The sequence below is a fragment of the Hippoglossus stenolepis genome, chromosome 13 (assembly GCF_022539355.2).
Source record: "Hippoglossus stenolepis isolate QCI-W04-F060 chromosome 13, HSTE1.2, whole genome shotgun sequence".
Lineage (NCBI taxonomy): Eukaryota > Metazoa > Chordata > Actinopteri > Pleuronectiformes > Pleuronectidae > Hippoglossus > Hippoglossus stenolepis.
The window spans coordinates 20,402,507-20,420,434 of record NC_061495.1 but is presented as its reverse complement, the minus strand read 5'-3'; the positions used below and the strand labels follow the sequence as shown (position 1 = coordinate 20,420,434).

Genomic DNA, 17,928 nt, shown 5'->3' with positions numbered 1-17,928 from the left:
TTGAGTATGAGACATCATGAGTTTGTCTGATGTAATGCATAGAAGGGTTAATTCTACTGAACATTTAGTTGATTGTCTTATTTGTGATTTTACATACCTAGATATATATTTATCAATATCAGAAACACATCTTAATTGATAAAAAATCTAGATTTGAATCATATCTCCAAGCCATAATTGAAAGTTTTCCATAAATTACAGTTGCTGTACCACCATTACTGTTACATTTTTTACATACCAAGCTGTAGTTGACGTTGTTTGCTTTGGCCAGTAGAATATCCATAGCATCAGGCATAAGATGGATCTTTGTCTTGTCATTCTCCCAGGCTTCATTATAGGATTTCTGCAGGCAAAGAAACCAACAACATGAGAATTTACTGAGAATATGAACTCTGGATGTGTTCTACTTCATGATAAAATTATTTCCTTTTCATGTTTATAAATAGTTGATAGAATAGTTTAATACTACACTGCATATTATTTATATAATAGGATTTCTTACCTTGTTCATAACCTGAGCATTGGCCTTAGCCAGTGCCATGGGCATGTCCTCAGTGGTGATCTTGAACTTGTAGTTGGATGGGGGCTGACGATACCCTCTTTCACTCAGGATCTCACAAGCTTTCTTCGCCTTCACTACATCCAGTGAACCTATAGGCACCCATCCAATACCCTGCATCGATCTCTGATCCTCCTTGTAAATATTCTGGAAAGAACAAAAAGGGTTTCTTGTTGTGAGAAATGTCCCAAATTGGAAAAATATACATTAAAAAAAATCATATACTCACATCACTCTGGATGTCATAAGCACGTCTGGCCTGGACGACATCGCTGGAGTCTGGCAGGCAAGTCCAGTTGTGCAAACGGGTGATGTAGTTGGCGTGGTTGACTTGGATCTGGTTCTTCTTGGCCAGTTCAAACGCAATCATGTCCACTGGCAGGTTGAACTTGGTCTTGGACTTGTTGAAGTCCTTCTTGTACAGAGCATCACTGGCAATCCTGGCTGAGTTCAGAGCCAGCACGAGCAGAGGGTCGTCCTGCACGCAGCGGGCCCCGATGTGGTGGCCGATCTGCTTACGGTATCCTGTCTTGTACTTGTACTGGAAGAAAAAATGTATTATTTAATTGTGTGTACCAGTTACATTCACACTTTTTACAATGTGGAAAATTAGGTCATTTTGTTCACAATACTCAAACTGGCAAACTAGAATTAGCTGCCAAAAGTGAATTGCATGACATCCGTCCAATAGGAGAGAATGTTCTACATGTAAAATACCTCCCTGCTGTAAATATGATGAATATCACAATTATCTGTTTTTTTCAATTCAACACTTACATCACTGGCAATATCCCTGGAAGCCCTGGCTGCAATGATAGAGACGGCATCATTGCGTATATCGTAGCCCTTCTTCTTGGCATCTTCATGGGCCTGTTTGTACTTTTTCTGTAAACAAACAAAAACATGCCAAAGAAATTACATATATACTGTACATGTATTCATGCAAGTAATCCTTTTGTTCCGTGATAACTGTTAAATCTTTTACATACCAAGCTGTAGTTGACATTGTTTGCTTTGGCCAGTATAATATCCATAGCATCAGGCATAAGATGGATCTTTGTCTTGTCATTCTCCCAGGCTTCATGATAGGATTTCTGCAGGCAAAGAAACCAACGACACAGGAATTTACTGACAATATGAACTCTGGAATGTTTTCATTGTTAAGATAAAATTAAAAAAAATTCATGTTCATAAATAGTTGAGTAGTTTAAAATTTTACTGCATAATTATTTAAATGGGATTTCTTACCTTGTTCATAACCTGAGCATTGGCCTTAGCCAGTGCCATGGCCATGTCCTCAGTGGTGCTCTTGAACTTGTAGTTGGATGGGGGCTGACGATACCCTCTTTCACTCAGGATCTCACAAGCTTTCTTCGCCTTCACTACATCCAGTGAACCTATAGGCACCCATCCAATACCCTGCATCGATCTCTGATCCTCCTTGTAAATATTCTGGAAAGAACAAAAAGGGTTTCTTGTTGTGAGAAATGTCCCAAATTGGAAAAATATACATTCAAAAAAATCATATACTCACATCACTCTGGATGTCATAAGCACGTCTGGCCTGGACGACATCGCTGGAGTCTGGCAGGCAAGTCCAGTTGTGCAAACGGGTGATGTAGTTGGCGTGGTTGACCTGGATCTGGTTCTTCTTGGCCAGTTCAAACGCAATCATGTCCACTGGCAGGTTGAACTTGGTCTTGGACTTGTTGAAGTCCTTCTTGTACAGAGCATCACTGGCAATCCTGGCTGAGTTCAGAGCCAGCATGAGCAGAGGGTCGTCCTGCACGCAGCGGGCCCCGATGTGGTGGCCGATCTGCTTACGGTATCCTGTCTTGTACTTGTACTGGAAGAAGCAAGTGTAAAGATTTTGATAACTTAAATCCGGTCGGGGTAAAGATATGTAATTATACTCAGATTAGACAGAAGAGAATAGAAATGCCACTCAGATACTTACATCACTAGCGATAACAGTGGAGGTCTTAGCAGCCTGGACTGCAATGGCATCACCACGAACATGATGGCCCTTCTTCTTGGAGAGCTCATTGTCCAATTTGTACAGTTTCTAAAGAGAGAGATATTACACATTTTTAACTGTGCTCAGTGTACTAATTTCCTGTCTGTCATTGCTGGACATACAGTACTACGAAGAAAAAAAAAATTACATGGTAATATATTTGAAAGCATCCTAATATTCATTTTAGTGCCCTAAACTTTAAAACCTTTTACACAGTGCTGTTCATTTTGTTGTTATGAATAATGACAGATCGAGAAATTAATTTGTAGAAAAATGAAGGTATTACAACGTACCTCACTGTAGTTTTTCTTGTTCCCTCTAGCCAGAACAATGTCCATTGCATCAGGCATGATGTGAATCGTAGTCTTGTCCTTTTCCCAGGCTTTGAGGTAAGATTTCTAAAAAAACGAAAATGTACTTGATTTGATTTAACATAATTAATAGGAACTTTCTGTTCATTTCATTTGAAGTCTAATCTCGTACCTTATCCATAATCTGGTTGTTGGCAGTGGCCAGTACCACATCCATGGACTGCATGTCTTTGGTGAATTTTAAGTTGGTAGGACTTTGACGATATCGTTTCTCACTGAATATCCGGCTGGCTATTTTTGCTCTCTCAACATCCAGCGAACCGATAGGAACCCATCCTATTCCCTTTATGAAGCTATCATACTCACTCTTGTACTGGTTCTGGGGGGGATACCAACAGAAACAGTATTGGCAATACAGCAACACACAGTAATGGTAACATTAATATAAAACTTTGATTTCTGTATTAAATATTCTACAAATAAGCAAGTCTTTTTACATACATCACTTGCAATGAACTGCATGTTACGAGCCAGTCGCAGGTTCATGGCATCAGGCAGCACGGTGTAGCGGGAGGTAATCTGCTTGTATCCAGCCATAGTCTGAACAGCAGAGGCCTTCTTGGCCTGGACCACACTCATCATGTCCACTGGGGTGTGATACTTCAGCTTGGACTTGTGGTAGTCCTTCTTGTAGTTCTTCTCGCTCTGCATCTTAGCCACAGCCATGTAGTGAACCAGCAGAGGATCGTCCTGGATGCTGCGGAAGCCAACATGGTGGCCTCTGGCCTTCTCATAAGCCAGCTTGTACTTGTACTGTGAGAGCAAACAAAATCTTTGTCACTCACAGAAACTTTACTGTTGTATTATGTGAATTTTAGCAGCTATATTGTGAATATTAATTCCATATTACAACTTACATTACTGGCAATAGTGGTGTTAGACTTGGCGGCAACAATTGAGATGGCATCTGCTTTAAGGTTGTGGCCCTTATTGACCATCGCCACAACTCCGGCTTTGTAAAGTTTCTATAGAAAGACACAAATGTGATATAACAGTGAAATAAAACAGTGTTTAGAAATATTCACAGACTGATCATCATTAAGCATCAACAATATTGACTATGAGAAGAGATTGATTTATCAGTTTCGATGATCGTGCTTACATTGCTCATGTTGAGAGCATTAGCCTTGGCCAGGACGATCTCAGGTGAATCTGGCATGACGTGGACTGTCCGTTTGTCCTGGTCCCAAGCTGCAGTGTAAGCTTTCTGTAAACGAATTGCCAGAAAAATAAATTAATTATAATGGCAATTAGCGATTATTTTTAGCATTTTTGTGACCCCACACTTTAGGGAACAGTTAAACAGACCACACCTTATTCATTATCTTGTTGTTGGCAGTAGCCAGAGTCAAGTCCATGGAGTCCATCAGCTTCTTGGACTTGAAGTTGGATGCAGGAGTGCGGTACTTGTGTTCGCTCAGAATCTGACCACCGAGCTTGGCAGTCTCAACTCCAATTGAACCAATAGGGACCCATCCAATACCTTTGATGCAGTTGTTCCATTCAGACTTGTAATCACACTAAAAGAAATTTCAAAGAAGACCTCATGAATCTTAGGGATCATACTACAATTATTAATCATTATCTGCCTTTCTAAAAGGATATAATTATTGTAGGTATAGCACAGCAATTTGAACTTACATCACTGGCCTGGACATTCATTTTGCGAGCCTGCACAAGGTTAATGGCATCAGGGAGGAGAGCGTAACTGTGCTGGATTTTTCTGTATCCAGCCATAGTCTGAACAGTAGAGGCATGCTTGGCCTGGACCACACTCATCATGTCCACTGGGGTGTGATACTTCAGCTTGGACTTGTGGTAGTCCTTCTTGTAGTTCTTTTCGCTCTGCAGCTTCGCCACAGCCATGTAGTGAACCAGCAGAGGATCGTCCTGGATGCTGCGGAAGCCAACATGGTGGCCTCTGGCCTTCTCATAAGCCAGCTTGTACTTGTACTGTGACAGCAAACACAATGTTTGTCACTCACAGAGACTATATAGTTCTATAATATGAATCTTAGTAGCTATATTGAGAAAATTGATTTCACATAAAAGATTTCTTACAACTTACATTACTGGCAATAGTGGTATTAGACTTGGCAGCCACAATAGAGATGGCATCTGCTTTGAGATTGTGGCCCTTATTCGCCATCTCCACAACACCGGCTTTGTAAAGTTTCTGTGGAAAGACATATAAATTAATATGAACAAAATAAATCTAATTAAGCTAAACTCATAAAAATGAACGTTTGTAATGGTATTTAATGCCTGACATTGCTCATGTTGAGGGCATTAGCCTTGGCCAGGACAATCTCAGGAGAATCTGGCATGATGTGGACTGTCCGTTTGTCCTGGTCCCAAGCTGCAGTGTAGGATTTCTGTAAATAAAGACACCAGAAAAATAATTAGTAGGTTGCATATTGGCAAGAACATTAATTAAAAATTTGCAAAGGTGCACTACATATTTAAACATGTTTCACCTTGTTCATGATCTTGTTGTTTGCAGTAGCCAGAGTCAAGTCCATGGAGTCCATCAGCTTCTTGGACTTGAAGTTGGATGCAGGAGTGCGGTACTTGTGTTCGCTCAGAATCTGACCACCGAGCTTGGCAGTCTCAACTCCAATTGAACCAATAGGGACCCATCCAATACCTTTGATGTGGTTGTTCCATTCAGACTTGTAATCACACTGAAAAAATTTGACAATGAAGATATGATACATATTATTTCTAAAGTTTACATGAAGTTCCATTAAACTTTAAATCAAGCCCACAATGTAGTGCATATTTAATGTCATCACATCTAAAACAAGGTTTTAAAAACTGCCAGTGCCACTCACGTCACTTGACTGGGTGTTCATTTTGTGACACCGCTGCAGGTGAAGGTTGTCAGGCAGGAGAATGAAGCTGTGAGGAATCTTTTTGTATCCAGTCATAGTTTGAACAGTAGAGGCATGCTTGGCTTGGACCACACTCATCATGTCCACTGGGGTGTGATACTTCAGCTTGGACTTGTGGTAGTCCTTCTTGTAGTTCTTCTCGCTCTGCATCTTAGCCACAGCCATGTAGTGAACCAGCAGAGGATCGTCCTGGATGCTGCGGAAGCCAACATGGTGGCCTCTGGCCTTCTCGTAGGCCTTTTTGTATTGGACCTAAAAGAAAAAGGAAAGGAATAAGTTAGTTGTAGATTATAGCTGTTTCACTTAAATTCACTTTACACACAACAAAAACTGTGTTGGGTAAGTGTAGGATTTACATACATTGCTGGCAATGTGTCTGCCATGCTTGGCATGCAGGACTGAAATAGCGTCGGGCTTCATATCGTATCCCTTAGCAATATCTTCCAGCCACTTGTGCCTGTAGTGACTCTGTTGATAAACAAAGAAGTGTTAGGTACACAGATGATGCTGAAACACATGAAGATGGCATTTCCAGTTCAAGTTATATTCCTTTGACTTGTATATTTGCTGATTAAACAACATTTAATATTGATTTTAATAGAATGTATTGTGCTCTAACCTCACTAAGGGTCTGGGCATTGAACTTAGCCTGGAGGAACTCGGGGCTGTCAGCAGGCAGATGATAAGTGTGCAAGAACTTCTCACCAGAAGCTTTATATGCAGCCTAGAGGAAGGAAAACAAGAAATATTTAACAGAAATTTTGAACTAACATGCTTTAGTATGTCAATATATTAGAGAGAGAAGCCATTATTACATTGTCCAGCTGCTTTGAGTTGGTAAGAGCCAGAGTCATGTTCATGGCATCACTCTTGCTCGTAAATTTGAGAGTGCTGGGATGCTGGCGGTAGCCCCTTTCTTTCAATGCAGCACTAGCAGTTTTGGCCTTCTCAACATCCAGAGAACCAATAGGGATCCACCCTGTGCCTTTACAGAAGTTGCTATAATCTGACTTGTACAAATTCTGCAGACATATAAAGGAAAAAAGATTAAGAGTGTCATCAAACATCACATATTGTTTTTCTCCTGTGAATATCAATCAAATTACTTACAAATACAACATTTATATTAGTATTACATTATGGTAACATATAATAGGTGAACAGTGAAAACATACATCGCTCTGAATCTCCATCATGTTGCGACACCGCTGAATGTGAAGGTTGTCAGGCAGGAGAATGAAGCTGTGAGGAATCTTTTTGTATCCAGTCATAGTTTGAACAGTAGAGGCATGCTTGGCTTGGACCACACTCATCATGTCCACTGGGGTGTGATACTTCAGCTTGGCCTTGTGGTAGTCCTTCTTGTAGTTCTTCTCGCTCTGCATCTTAGCCACAGCCATGTAGTGAACCAGCAGAGGATCGTCCTGGATGCTGCGGAAGCCAACATGGTGGCCTCTGGCCTTCTCATAAGCCAGCTTGTACTTGTACTTTATAAAAGAAAAACATTAGCAATTATGAATAACACTACTAAATTGAGTACATTTTGAATAATATTAGTAAAAGTATGATCACAACTTACATTGCTGGCGATGTCTCTGGATGATTTTGCAGCAATTATAGAAATAGCATCTTCCTTCATGTGATGTCCTTTGAGCAGATCTTGACGATGTTTATAGGTGTAGTAATTCTAAATGAAAAGATAATCAGTCTTGTATTCCAGATATAGAAATATTTTTTGTATGCATCCAGAAAGGCTGCAAATGTGCTTAAGGAATCTGCAACTAACCTTGCTGATGTTGACAGCGTTGTATCTGGCTTGCATCAGTTCAGGGGCATCAGCAGGGAGATGGTAAGTGTGCATGAACTTCTCTCCACTGGCCTTGTACTCTTTCTGTATAAAAACATTGAAAAGTTTGTTTTATGTCTATTTCTAAAAAGAAATTCATAGACCAAAGTTAAATTATTGAGTTCTTCCGTTTCTTTCTCCTCACCATATTGAGGATCTTGGAGTTGGCCTTGGCCAGCTCCATGCTCATGGAGTCAGATTTACTGGTGAATTTGAGGGAGCCTGGACGCTGACGATACGTCCTCTCATCCAGAGCTTTAGCTGCTGTTTTGGCTTTCTCCACCTCCAGGGAACCAATGGGAATCCAGCCAGTTCCCTTAACTCCAAGCTCGTAATCCATTTTATAGTTATACTGAAAATGATAAAGAAACAAGTGAGAAATTAAAAGTAATGTAGATGTGAAAACACCATCTGTAATCCTTTCTGTAAGTATTTATCAAAATTATGTTCGCTTAAAGGAAAAATGAAACTTACATCACTGGCGTTGAAGTTCATGTTGCGAGCAAGGTTCAGACTCATAGAACCAGGCAGAAGACAGTAGTTATTGTTGCGCTGCTTGTAACCAGCAGAGGTCTGCACTAATGAGGCATGTTTGGCATGAACCAAACTCAGCATGTCCACTGGGGTGTGATACTTCAGCTTGGCCTTGTGGTAGTCCTTCTTGTAGTTCTTCTCGCTCTGCATCTTAGCCACAGCCATGTAGTGAACCAGCAGAGGATCGTCCTGGATGCTGCGGAAGCCAACATGGTGGCCTCTGGCCTTCTCGTAGGCCTTTTTATATTGGACCTAAAAGGTGAAAGGCATGTAGCATCTTTGATTAGAAGTCATATTCCATCGGCATTGGAAAATGTGCAGTATGCCTGGTACATAGCAAGGTGGAGTCTGAGAAGTTGCCTCAGTCTTTTAAAAAACTTACATCGCTGACAGCATGTCTGGCAGCTTTGGCAGCAATCACAGAGATAGCATCGGGCCTCATGTCATAACCCTCGGCAATTCTCTCCTGCCAGGCAAGCTTGTAGTAGTTCTGAAATGATAGATATAAACAACAGCAAAAGACATGAAGACTGAATAAGAGCAATGAGTCATACTTTATTTATAGAATAAAAAAATGTGATCTCTCAGTATTTTGTACCTTGCTGATGTTGTAGGCATTGCACTTGGCCTGGAGGAACTCAGGGACATCATGAGGCAGAGAATACTTCTGATGAATCTCCTCTAGACCTCTCTTGTAGAACAGCTGTAAGGAAAGAAGACAACAAAAGGTATATGTCACATGTGCTGTACTAAGATCAAATTACAAATTAAAAACAGTGCAGAGTTCTCCCTCCAGAATTAACAGTGAGATTGATGGTAGACTCACGTCACTCCTCTGAAGCTGGTTCACTTTGGCCTGCATCATGGTTGGGTGGTCATCGATCGCTGTGAATTTAAAGGTGTCTGGACGTTGTCTGTATTTTTTCTGTAAGAGACATACAATGAACATGTTATGTGATATTTCCTGCCATACATAAAATAGCAGTGGGGAAAGTCTAACCAGGGAGACTGACGTGATGCTGTTTCACACATACCTCACTAAGGATATCTGCTGCTTTCTTGGCAGTTTCCACCTCAATAGAGCCATAGGGGATCCATGGTGTACCCTTGGTATTGGCGTTGTAGTCAGACTTGTACTCATTCTGTGATAGAGACAAAACAATTCATGGTTTCAACACATAATTAATTCCTTGAAGAATTGCCAGTAATAAAACCTTATGAAGTTTGTCTATACTTACATTACTCTGGATGGAGTTGGCTTTCTTGGCAAGATCCAGCAGCACACTGTCATAGGGAAGGAAGTAGTTGGGGTTGATTTTCCTATATCCAGCCATGCTGGCAATCGCCTGGGATTTCTTAGCCAAGGTGACCGCCATCATGTCCAGAGGTGCATGGTACTTGGTTTTCATCTTTTCATAGTCCTTTTTATAATTGCGCTGTGGAAATAGGTGAGGAAAGATTAATTCATACATCACTTTTTCAAAGAAGTTACCAAGTGTTACACATTAAAAACAACAAATAACCATGGAAGTAGGTTATATTTGCATAAAAGAAAACACAAGAATATAAAAAACAGATAAAAAACAGCAAACAACAGTTCCAAAAATAGAGGGAATTTAACTAGACCTTTAAGAACCAATTTATTAAAGGTTTCACAAAGAGATTGTTTGAATGACGTCTTAACTCATTTCCAAATTTTGCTCTTGAATTAATATAAAGGAAAATGTAAATAATGAAGACTCATGGCAAGTTGATGACTCACATCACTCTGGATGCTGGCCACGTGAACGGAGTGTAAGATCTTGGGATCGTCGTGGATACTGAGGGCTCCAACCATCTGTCCCTTGTTCTTCTCATACTCCTTTTTATATTTCACCTTCAAAAAAATATAACATGCTGTCAATAATTAGATTATCCAAAAAACAGTACTGTGACCAAACGGAGTCATAAACGTAACTGAAATACAGAGCAAGCAAGAAGTCTGTAATGGCTAGTATTGTAGCATACTTACGTCACTGGCTATGTTTGTGTGAGCACGGGCAGCAAGGATCGAGATGGCATCACCCCTGACCTCAAACTTTTTCGCTTTAGATTTCTCCCAATCGTACTTATAACAGTTCTGGAAAGAGAAAATCATGCCATTAAGGATATTAAAAATGTATATCAAATTAAAGCAACTCACTTTTTATTGATGAATAGAAATGAAGTGTAGAGTATTTACAAACAAAGAGTTACTTACGTCACTGAGGTTAAAAGCGTTGACCCTGGACTGGATAAAGAAGGGATAATCTGGGGGCAGACTATTCTTGCACTTGGTTTGCTCATACTTTGCCTTGTAGTTCAACTGTAAAAAGAAAAAAAGTGATACAATTTAAATTGTTTTTATTTCAATTCAAGACAATAAACATAAACTGCTGTTTGATTTTCTTGCACTGGAGGGCAGCAGTGTAGCAGCTGGGCTCTATTGGAGACACATATGACAGTCCCTTTCCCTACAGCCCCCTTCTCTGATCACAGGGTTTATTCTGGGCAAACTGAACGCTTGTTGCTATTTATACTACAGAGAGATGGCTCTCCAGTTTCCATGGTGCCCACGGAAGGACAGCTGGGCAACGTGGATGATAGGGCACATTTTAAGGTGATTTACATGTCTGGAAGAATAAGATTTTGTACGTGCATTGATGATTGTAGTAATTCCAGTCAATAAATGGATAATGTGAAAAACAACTTGACATGAATCACTTTGATTTATATGCATGCAAAAGTATGTAAGAAATAATTCAGATAGTAATATTGATATTGATATTGATAAATGATGCATTACCTTTCAAAGCAAATACAATGTTTCTGAGATATTGTATTGCATTTTATATGAATACTAAGAGGAGGTGGTTCATAATTGGTACATACATCACTTAGCTGTTTGGCGTTGATGGCGGCTTGAACCTGAACTGGGGAATCCACCACTTGTGTAAATTTCACAGTGCCTGGATGTTGCCGGTAAACTTTCTATAATCCATAAGAAAAAAGAAAAACTTTGTGACACACATATAAGTGTAGAAAAAAAAACAGCAATGTGAATCAGATTTATTGCATATTTGTTTTTTATCAATGAGGATTACTCACATCACCACACTGATTAAGCTTCTTCGAAACTTCATATTCAGGCGTCAATGTTTGAGGGAAGAAGCATCGTGTTTTAATGTCTTCATAATCAGCTTTATACATTTGCTGCAAGATAAAATATGCAAATTGTGAGGAAAGATTTAATGAAGTATTTAATTAATTCTTACAACAGGGATTTAATTTAGAAAGATGGAGAGGAAAGATTGCAGTGACTTACCTCGTTCTTCATTTCCTCAACTTTCTGGCAGTGAAGCATATAGAGATCTTCATAGCTTCCAATGTAGTGGCCCTTCACCTCATTTTCATACTTGTCTTTGTAATGGTTCTAAAAAAAATAGAGTATAGGGATATTTATAGTTAGACAAAAAAAAGAACAACTCAAAACAATGATATTGATTTCTAAAAAATAACGTCTTGTATCTTGTGGAGTATTCTTACCCCAGTGAACTTTTTAAGTACGGAGTCCATCTGAAACTTGGGCGTGTCACAGTAGTTGATGCTGAAACCCTTGGCTTTCTCATAGCTGGCCTTATACACTTTCTGCAAACAATATAAAAACAAATGATGAACCCACAACCATGTCAATTATCTAAGCAGTCTCCACATTTTCTAGTTACGAGAATATAATGAGTAATTGTCAAATTTATACAAGCACAATCGACATGTAAATAGACCAACTGTGATTGAAAATTCATTTTCTTCGTAGGGTTCTTCAGACACTTACATCACTGAGGATAGTGCCAGCATATCTGAGTTGTCTGAGGAGAGGATTCTCAGTGGCGGGGAGCGTGTTGTAGTCAGCCTGGGCTTTGGATTTCTCATATTGCTTCTTGTATTGGACCTGAACAAAGAAATATGGAGATTAGTGAGAATAAGAAGAGAGCAAAGGGTGTGTATTCACATAGCTGAAAGAAGTGACTCATATAACATAAAATAAAGTTGATACAGTCATGGTGGAACGATGTGTTTACTGACTTTGTGTATGAATGTGTGGGTGACTATCAGCGACACAATAGCTGAAAAGCCTCTTCACATAGTTTACCTTCGGCCAAAGAGGTCTTGTTTTTAGGCCTGTCAGTTAGTTTGTTGGTTGTTTTTTTTGTCAGCAGGATTACAAAAAAACTACAGATCAGATTTCCACAAAACTTGGTGGAAGATTTGGAAATGGGCCAAGAAAACCACCCCATTAAATTTAGACATGTTTCTTGCCATTTTCAACAATTTCCCAGGGAATAATGCACAAATGAAAAAATCTGGCATATTAAGGGAACTGATATCTAGGGGTATGTGGGCAATTCGGTGCAGCTTGGTGAAGTGAGAGAACTGAGTGCCATTCTCGTTTCATATGTTGTTTCTGGAAGCTGGTGAAACTACACACTGGGATTGTGCAGTGACAGTGAACCAAATGTTGACCTCTCAGTAATGCCGTGCATGTGTCGGCTCAGACCAGTGTGTCTCTTTGCATTGAATCACACACTACTCTGAGACATAGGTCAACTCTCTGTCATGTCTTCCACATGAGATAGTTCCTTTAAAAATACACTGTGTGTGTGTGTGGTGTGTGTGTGTGTGTGTGTGTGTGTGTGTGTGTGTGTGTGTGTGTGTGTGTGTGTGTGTGTGTGTGTGTGTGTGTGTGTGTGTGTGTGTGTGTACCTACCTCACTCGCAGCAATGCGAGCCTTCTTGTTTGCGTCGTACACTGGCGTGTCCGTTTGCATGAAATAAATTTGGTCTTTTTCATCCTCATGTTTTTGCGTGTATTTTCTCTGTAAAGAAATGAGATTGAGAGTTAGAATCTGAATAAAATGAGAAAATACTTGTTAACTTTAAGAAATAGCAAGCTGTCACATTGCTAAAGTTGTCCATCGCCACCCTGGCAGTGGCCACGTCGAAGTAGGGAGTCTCACACCATTGACCCTTCACATTTTTGTTGTAATCTTCCTTGTACTTGAGCTGAAGGAAACAAATAATCAACATTAGAATATGTCTTTTGAAGAACTTACTGTAGATTACTGTGTGGGGTTAAATGGATAATGCTGTTATTAGATATCTCCATAGGTTCAATAAAACACCTCTCTTGAGTGACTTAGGGCTGGTTGGTCTCTGAAGGCCATGTTTCCATGTTAGTGCAGTCAGAGCCTCTGAAACATATTTTAGTCCACTGTGGGGACCCATACAACTGCAGCCCCCAAAATACCGACAATTGCCACACCTATTACACACCGTCTATGTTAAACGTAATTGTGTGCACACTATTGATAATTTACTGAGTGTGTGAAAACTATGTATGTACAGTATTTTGTTTAAGATCTTGTACTGAATATTGCTTAACTTGTGTGAGTAAAGCTCAGTGGACTCAATATTAAAACTAAATTCATCACTTTATCTACCTCTATCTTCTTGTGTTTCCTATAATTGTTTTTCACATAAACAAGGTGTATGAGACACAGTTAATAGATTGTTCTGCTTACATCACTGCGCTGACGGTCCACTCTCCTGGCCAGCTCCATTTCAGGAGGATCGGCCAGGGAGGTATACTTGGCCTTGCGCTGATCGTGACCCTTCTTGTAATGAATCTGCGGGAGAAGACGGCAGGAGGTAAAATTTACTGAGGTGGTTAATTCTCCAACATCAATAGCTGACCTTAGAGCACAGATCGCATCTGCATTGAATGGTGACTTCACTACATCAGCAAAAAAAAGGTTAAATATAATTGTGTCCAAAGAGGAGGGACAAAAATGGCCATTTTAATTGCCTGTACTGTGAATGGAAAAAGCTTAATATGATACATTTGACTCAGCACAAACAAATGGACCCTGAAAACAAGAGAATACAGGGCAGGGGAAATGTGCTAGCCTGTGTGATTGATGGCCAGGTCAATGGTAGACATGAACTGATGAATTGAAAAGTAAGACACAAACACAATAAGAATTGTCTCACAGCAATCCAAGACAACTGTCAACTTCCTTTTTATGGATTAAACCACGTGTCAGATAATCTACATTGTTTTGAAGCAGTACATATGAAGAAAAATCACAATCACAGAAAAAATGTCTTGGTGGCACAAGTTTGTATCTTGGTTTTTGTAATTTAGTAAAATGAAAAAGAGCATTCAAATATAGTATACATATTGAAGGGTTATTGAAAACTGCTTCGAGATTAGAATGTCTGTGTGCAGCGAGTAAACCCTGCTCTTTGCTTCCATCATTGATTTGCATCATTGATCTCTATGGCCTAGTCAATCAGAGATATTGAAGTGGGAGCAGGCACAGAATAAAAGCAAACCTATCACAGTCACAAATTTATATTGTGTCTAAATATTTAACCACATATAGATTTTAAATATTAATGTATGGAAATATGTACTTTTATTTACTGCTGTTGAGAGTAAATTCAACTTACATCACTGAGGACCTCCTGAGCCTTGGCCACCCTGCGCAGCTCTGGGCTGTCACTGTACGGGTAGAACATGGTCTTTTCTTGGTCCCAGGCCTCGGTGTAGAGTTTCTGAACAAAGTTTAAAGTCATTATTTACTCTGTGTGTCAACTATTTAAGCGGATACTTATGTTTAATCATGAGATGAGTATTTATTCTAAATCCTCTTTTAGTGACATGAAATTGAAATGCTTGAATGCCGTTGTGCTCACTTTGCTGTAGTTGGCAGCATTCTTCACAGCCAGAACGAGCTCAGGAGCATCAGGAGGCAGCAGGTACCGATCCTTCGTCTCATCCCACTTCTGCCTGTACAGAACCTAGAAGAGATAAACAACATTGGTGTTAAACAGTAAACAGAAAACAAATTAAATGATTTGTACACCTTTTTTTGTTGTTATAAATTCAGGAAACTCACCTTGCTGATCAGCTCGGATACACGCTTGACGTGGGCAATCTCTCTGGCCTCGCCATCGTACAAACTAGTTGTACGAGACTTATTTCCCTCCATGCGGTATTTAACCTGATGGTGAAACATGTAAAGTATTATCATTCTTGACAAGAGCGAGATAAACACAGGTTTGAGGAATTCAGTTAACCATAATCTTCTATTTTATAACTTTATGTACCCAAAGTCAATATGAATTTGTCCTATAGGATTGCTTTGTTTAAGAAACTTCACAAAATGTAAGCATAAAAAATTATTCTTTACAATAACTTTACAACTCTCATCCCCGTACTTTAGACAACAGCATTTGTGGGATGATATCACCACAGGCATCAGTGTTACCTCACTAAGCTGCTCCTGGGCCTTCCTGATGCGAATCAGTTCAGGAGTGTCAGTGACGATGGAAGGAGGATTACTCCGGGACAAGTCATAAGCATGCCGGTACTTGTTCTGTAAAACAATCATTGATTTGAGCACAATAGTCATTATATACTCTGCAGCCATTAAAATATCGTATATGAAGAAAGAGTCAAATTTAACAACAGTAAATCACAAAATATGAATTGAAATATGAAAAGGAATTATCTGATTTTTTTTTATTTCTAGATTTATACTCTGTTAAAGCAGACAATAGTTGGCCGCTGAATTTGGCCCAGAGCTCAAACTTGATTCTTACGTGGCTGTACTGCTCCAGCATCTTCTGGCTGTGTGCCAGGTACGGAGTCATGAACTTGGAAGTATCCACCTTGACCTTCTTCCTGACTTTCCTGGTGGGCAAACCAGACTGGAGCAGAACAGAGCAGGACAACAATTAATCATCCAACTAAAAAAAGGTCTAGGTGGTTTCACAAAACACATTGGCAAGGACATCAAAAACATTCACTTACAACAAGGCAGTCATATAAGACACACACAAGGACTCATTGATAATTTAACTGAACTAATTACCTCAGCGATATTGTAACTGACATTGTCAACGTGAAGAGAAAACTTACAAAATGTATATCAATTTGTGTGAGTCAGCAGTTTATATAGTACTCTATTTACTCACCTTCAACTGACTTGATTCAAGAGATAAAAGAGGGATATGAATAAAGCATATTCTATATGGAAGTCAATGAGAATTATACTTTATTGTGGACTAAGTTAATGCAAGATGAAGACTGAAGAACAGATAAAACCAAGCCAAGAAAGAGAGAAGAGCTCCATAGAAAGTTGAACCTACACTATCTATTAGCGTATTGTGCTGCATGCAATGTTAGGTTGAGTAACATGTATTCACGAGTGTTACAGTAAACAGGGAAGCGTAGCCACAGTTAACAAAACTGGAAGAAGCCATTAACTACCCAAAAAGCTGATATTTCTTCATGGAGGTCAGGTTGAAATATGGACACAAAATTCAGTTATAAATTGCTAAAAAAGAGTTAAAGATCCATGCAAATGTTTTTACCGAAATCTATTTTTAAAGGCTTTAAATTGAAATGCTTTAATGCAAAAAGCTCCCGGGCCAGACACAATGCCTTCCCATGAATAAAATAGGCATGCAGTCAAAGATGGGATGCACCATTTATCAAGGCAAGAGACGGTATCCTGCACAGTTTTAACTGTTCCTTGGGAGGAGGTGCTTTACCTGTAGCAACTGAGTGCTGTGCTCAGTCACAGTCGATGTTGTTGTCTGCCCAACAAACTACGAATACAGGACACACTCTGGGGTTTCAAAACGGCCACAACAAGTATCGGGAGAAACATCACAGTATTTCTATTGGATTGAGGGTGATATTTCCACAGCTCTGGTGCTCTTTCTACGATTGACACTTCCACTATAACAAGCAGGAACTCACTTTACACTGTCACATTAGTAACTGTTTACTACTGTCTTATCTCCTCAAACCGTACAGTACATCAACTGCACAAAAGCATTGTCATCAGGGACTTTTGTTCTAACCTGTAAAAAACGTTATTCATTCTCAATTTAAATTGTCCCTGAACCAAAGGCAAAATCCTTAGAGAGGGTATTCTGTAATTATAACTATAGTCTAATGAAGACTGTATTCTACAGAGGAAAGAGAACCATTAATAGCCTGAGAGCTCTGATCCCCTGATCAAGTCTATAAACACCACACACTCACGTGACAGTAGTTCTATTCTTATTAGAGGTTTCATAGCCCATTGTTCCTGTTATCGCTTGCTGCAGCCCACAGCAATACATAACCTGATGAAACAGCTTTATAATCTCTATGCCTGTTCAACCACAGCTCTTGGGTTTAATCTGGATTACAAAAACATATTTTCTCTATGATATCTCATTATGCAGACAGTTTAGGTTTGTTTCAACACATTTTAACTGACGTGTCTGAGTTTTCGGCCTAACTTCTATACGATGGAGCTGAATACAACTTTATTGGTGATAGTCGCAAAATTTATGAAATAAAAAAGTAAGTAATTTGAAGTTCATCAACATTTTTTCTTCTTGATGAATGATCCACAAAACAATCAGAACTTTTTTCTGAAGAAATTGTTGCATCAAATAACTTTTGAGTTATTTCTGTGGATTATGCTGAGTAACAATTATACTGTTTCTTGTAAGAATGTTACATTTCTTCCTCAGTGTTTGTTTTTTGTGTCTGTCGGCTAGAGAGACCAAGATTACACAAACACAACTAGATCGATTACCACAAAACTTGGTGGAGGGAAGCAGTGA

At 39.4% G+C, this 17,928-nt stretch overlaps 1 protein-coding gene across 16 annotated transcripts in view; it reads right to left on the bottom strand.

The window, feature by feature from the left end:
* neb (nebulin) overlaps positions 1-17,928 on the bottom strand; it is a 56,891-nt gene that overhangs the window by 35,311 nt on the left and 3,652 nt on the right. For all 16 annotated transcript variants that reach the window (XM_035174604.2, XM_035174597.2, XM_035174605.2 and 13 more), the window contains exons 4-52: positions 16,858-16,914; positions 15,904-16,011; positions 15,570-15,677; positions 15,198-15,302; positions 14,995-15,099; positions 14,749-14,853; positions 13,818-13,922; positions 13,195-13,299; positions 13,005-13,112; positions 12,072-12,188; positions 11,786-11,887; positions 11,565-11,672; positions 11,348-11,452; positions 11,132-11,230; positions 10,461-10,565; positions 10,233-10,340; positions 9,984-10,097; positions 9,460-9,657; positions 9,256-9,363; positions 9,048-9,146; positions 8,820-8,924; positions 8,604-8,711; positions 8,162-8,473; positions 7,833-8,039; positions 7,628-7,732; positions 7,421-7,528; positions 7,017-7,328; positions 6,657-6,863; positions 6,461-6,565; positions 6,202-6,309; positions 5,782-6,093; positions 5,425-5,631; positions 5,218-5,322; positions 5,016-5,123; positions 4,589-4,900; positions 4,261-4,467; positions 4,050-4,154; positions 3,805-3,912; positions 3,389-3,700; positions 3,060-3,266; positions 2,870-2,974; positions 2,517-2,624; positions 2,094-2,405; positions 1,808-2,011; positions 1,549-1,653; positions 1,337-1,444; positions 789-1,100; positions 503-706; positions 239-343 (exon numbers count right to left, since the gene is read on the bottom strand). In XM_035174604.2, coding sequence (XP_035030495.1) covers positions 239-343; positions 503-706; positions 789-1,100; positions 1,337-1,444; positions 1,549-1,653; positions 1,808-2,011; positions 2,094-2,405; positions 2,517-2,624; positions 2,870-2,974; positions 3,060-3,266; positions 3,389-3,700; positions 3,805-3,912; positions 4,050-4,154; positions 4,261-4,467; positions 4,589-4,900; positions 5,016-5,123; positions 5,218-5,322; positions 5,425-5,631; positions 5,782-6,093; positions 6,202-6,309; positions 6,461-6,565; positions 6,657-6,863; positions 7,017-7,328; positions 7,421-7,528; positions 7,628-7,732; positions 7,833-8,039; positions 8,162-8,473; positions 8,604-8,711; positions 8,820-8,924; positions 9,048-9,146; positions 9,256-9,363; positions 9,460-9,657; positions 9,984-10,097; positions 10,233-10,340; positions 10,461-10,565; positions 11,132-11,230; positions 11,348-11,452; positions 11,565-11,672; positions 11,786-11,887; positions 12,072-12,188; positions 13,005-13,112; positions 13,195-13,299; positions 13,818-13,922; positions 14,749-14,853; positions 14,995-15,099; positions 15,198-15,302; positions 15,570-15,677; positions 15,904-16,011; positions 16,858-16,914 — 7,392 coding nt within the window. The remainder of the gene's footprint in view (positions 1-238; positions 344-502; positions 707-788; positions 1,101-1,336; positions 1,445-1,548; positions 1,654-1,807; positions 2,012-2,093; positions 2,406-2,516; positions 2,625-2,869; positions 2,975-3,059; positions 3,267-3,388; positions 3,701-3,804; positions 3,913-4,049; positions 4,155-4,260; positions 4,468-4,588; positions 4,901-5,015; positions 5,124-5,217; positions 5,323-5,424; positions 5,632-5,781; positions 6,094-6,201; positions 6,310-6,460; positions 6,566-6,656; positions 6,864-7,016; positions 7,329-7,420; positions 7,529-7,627; positions 7,733-7,832; positions 8,040-8,161; positions 8,474-8,603; positions 8,712-8,819; positions 8,925-9,047; positions 9,147-9,255; positions 9,364-9,459; positions 9,658-9,983; positions 10,098-10,232; positions 10,341-10,460; positions 10,566-11,131; positions 11,231-11,347; positions 11,453-11,564; positions 11,673-11,785; positions 11,888-12,071; positions 12,189-13,004; positions 13,113-13,194; positions 13,300-13,817; positions 13,923-14,748; positions 14,854-14,994; positions 15,100-15,197; positions 15,303-15,569; positions 15,678-15,903; positions 16,012-16,857; positions 16,915-17,928) is intronic.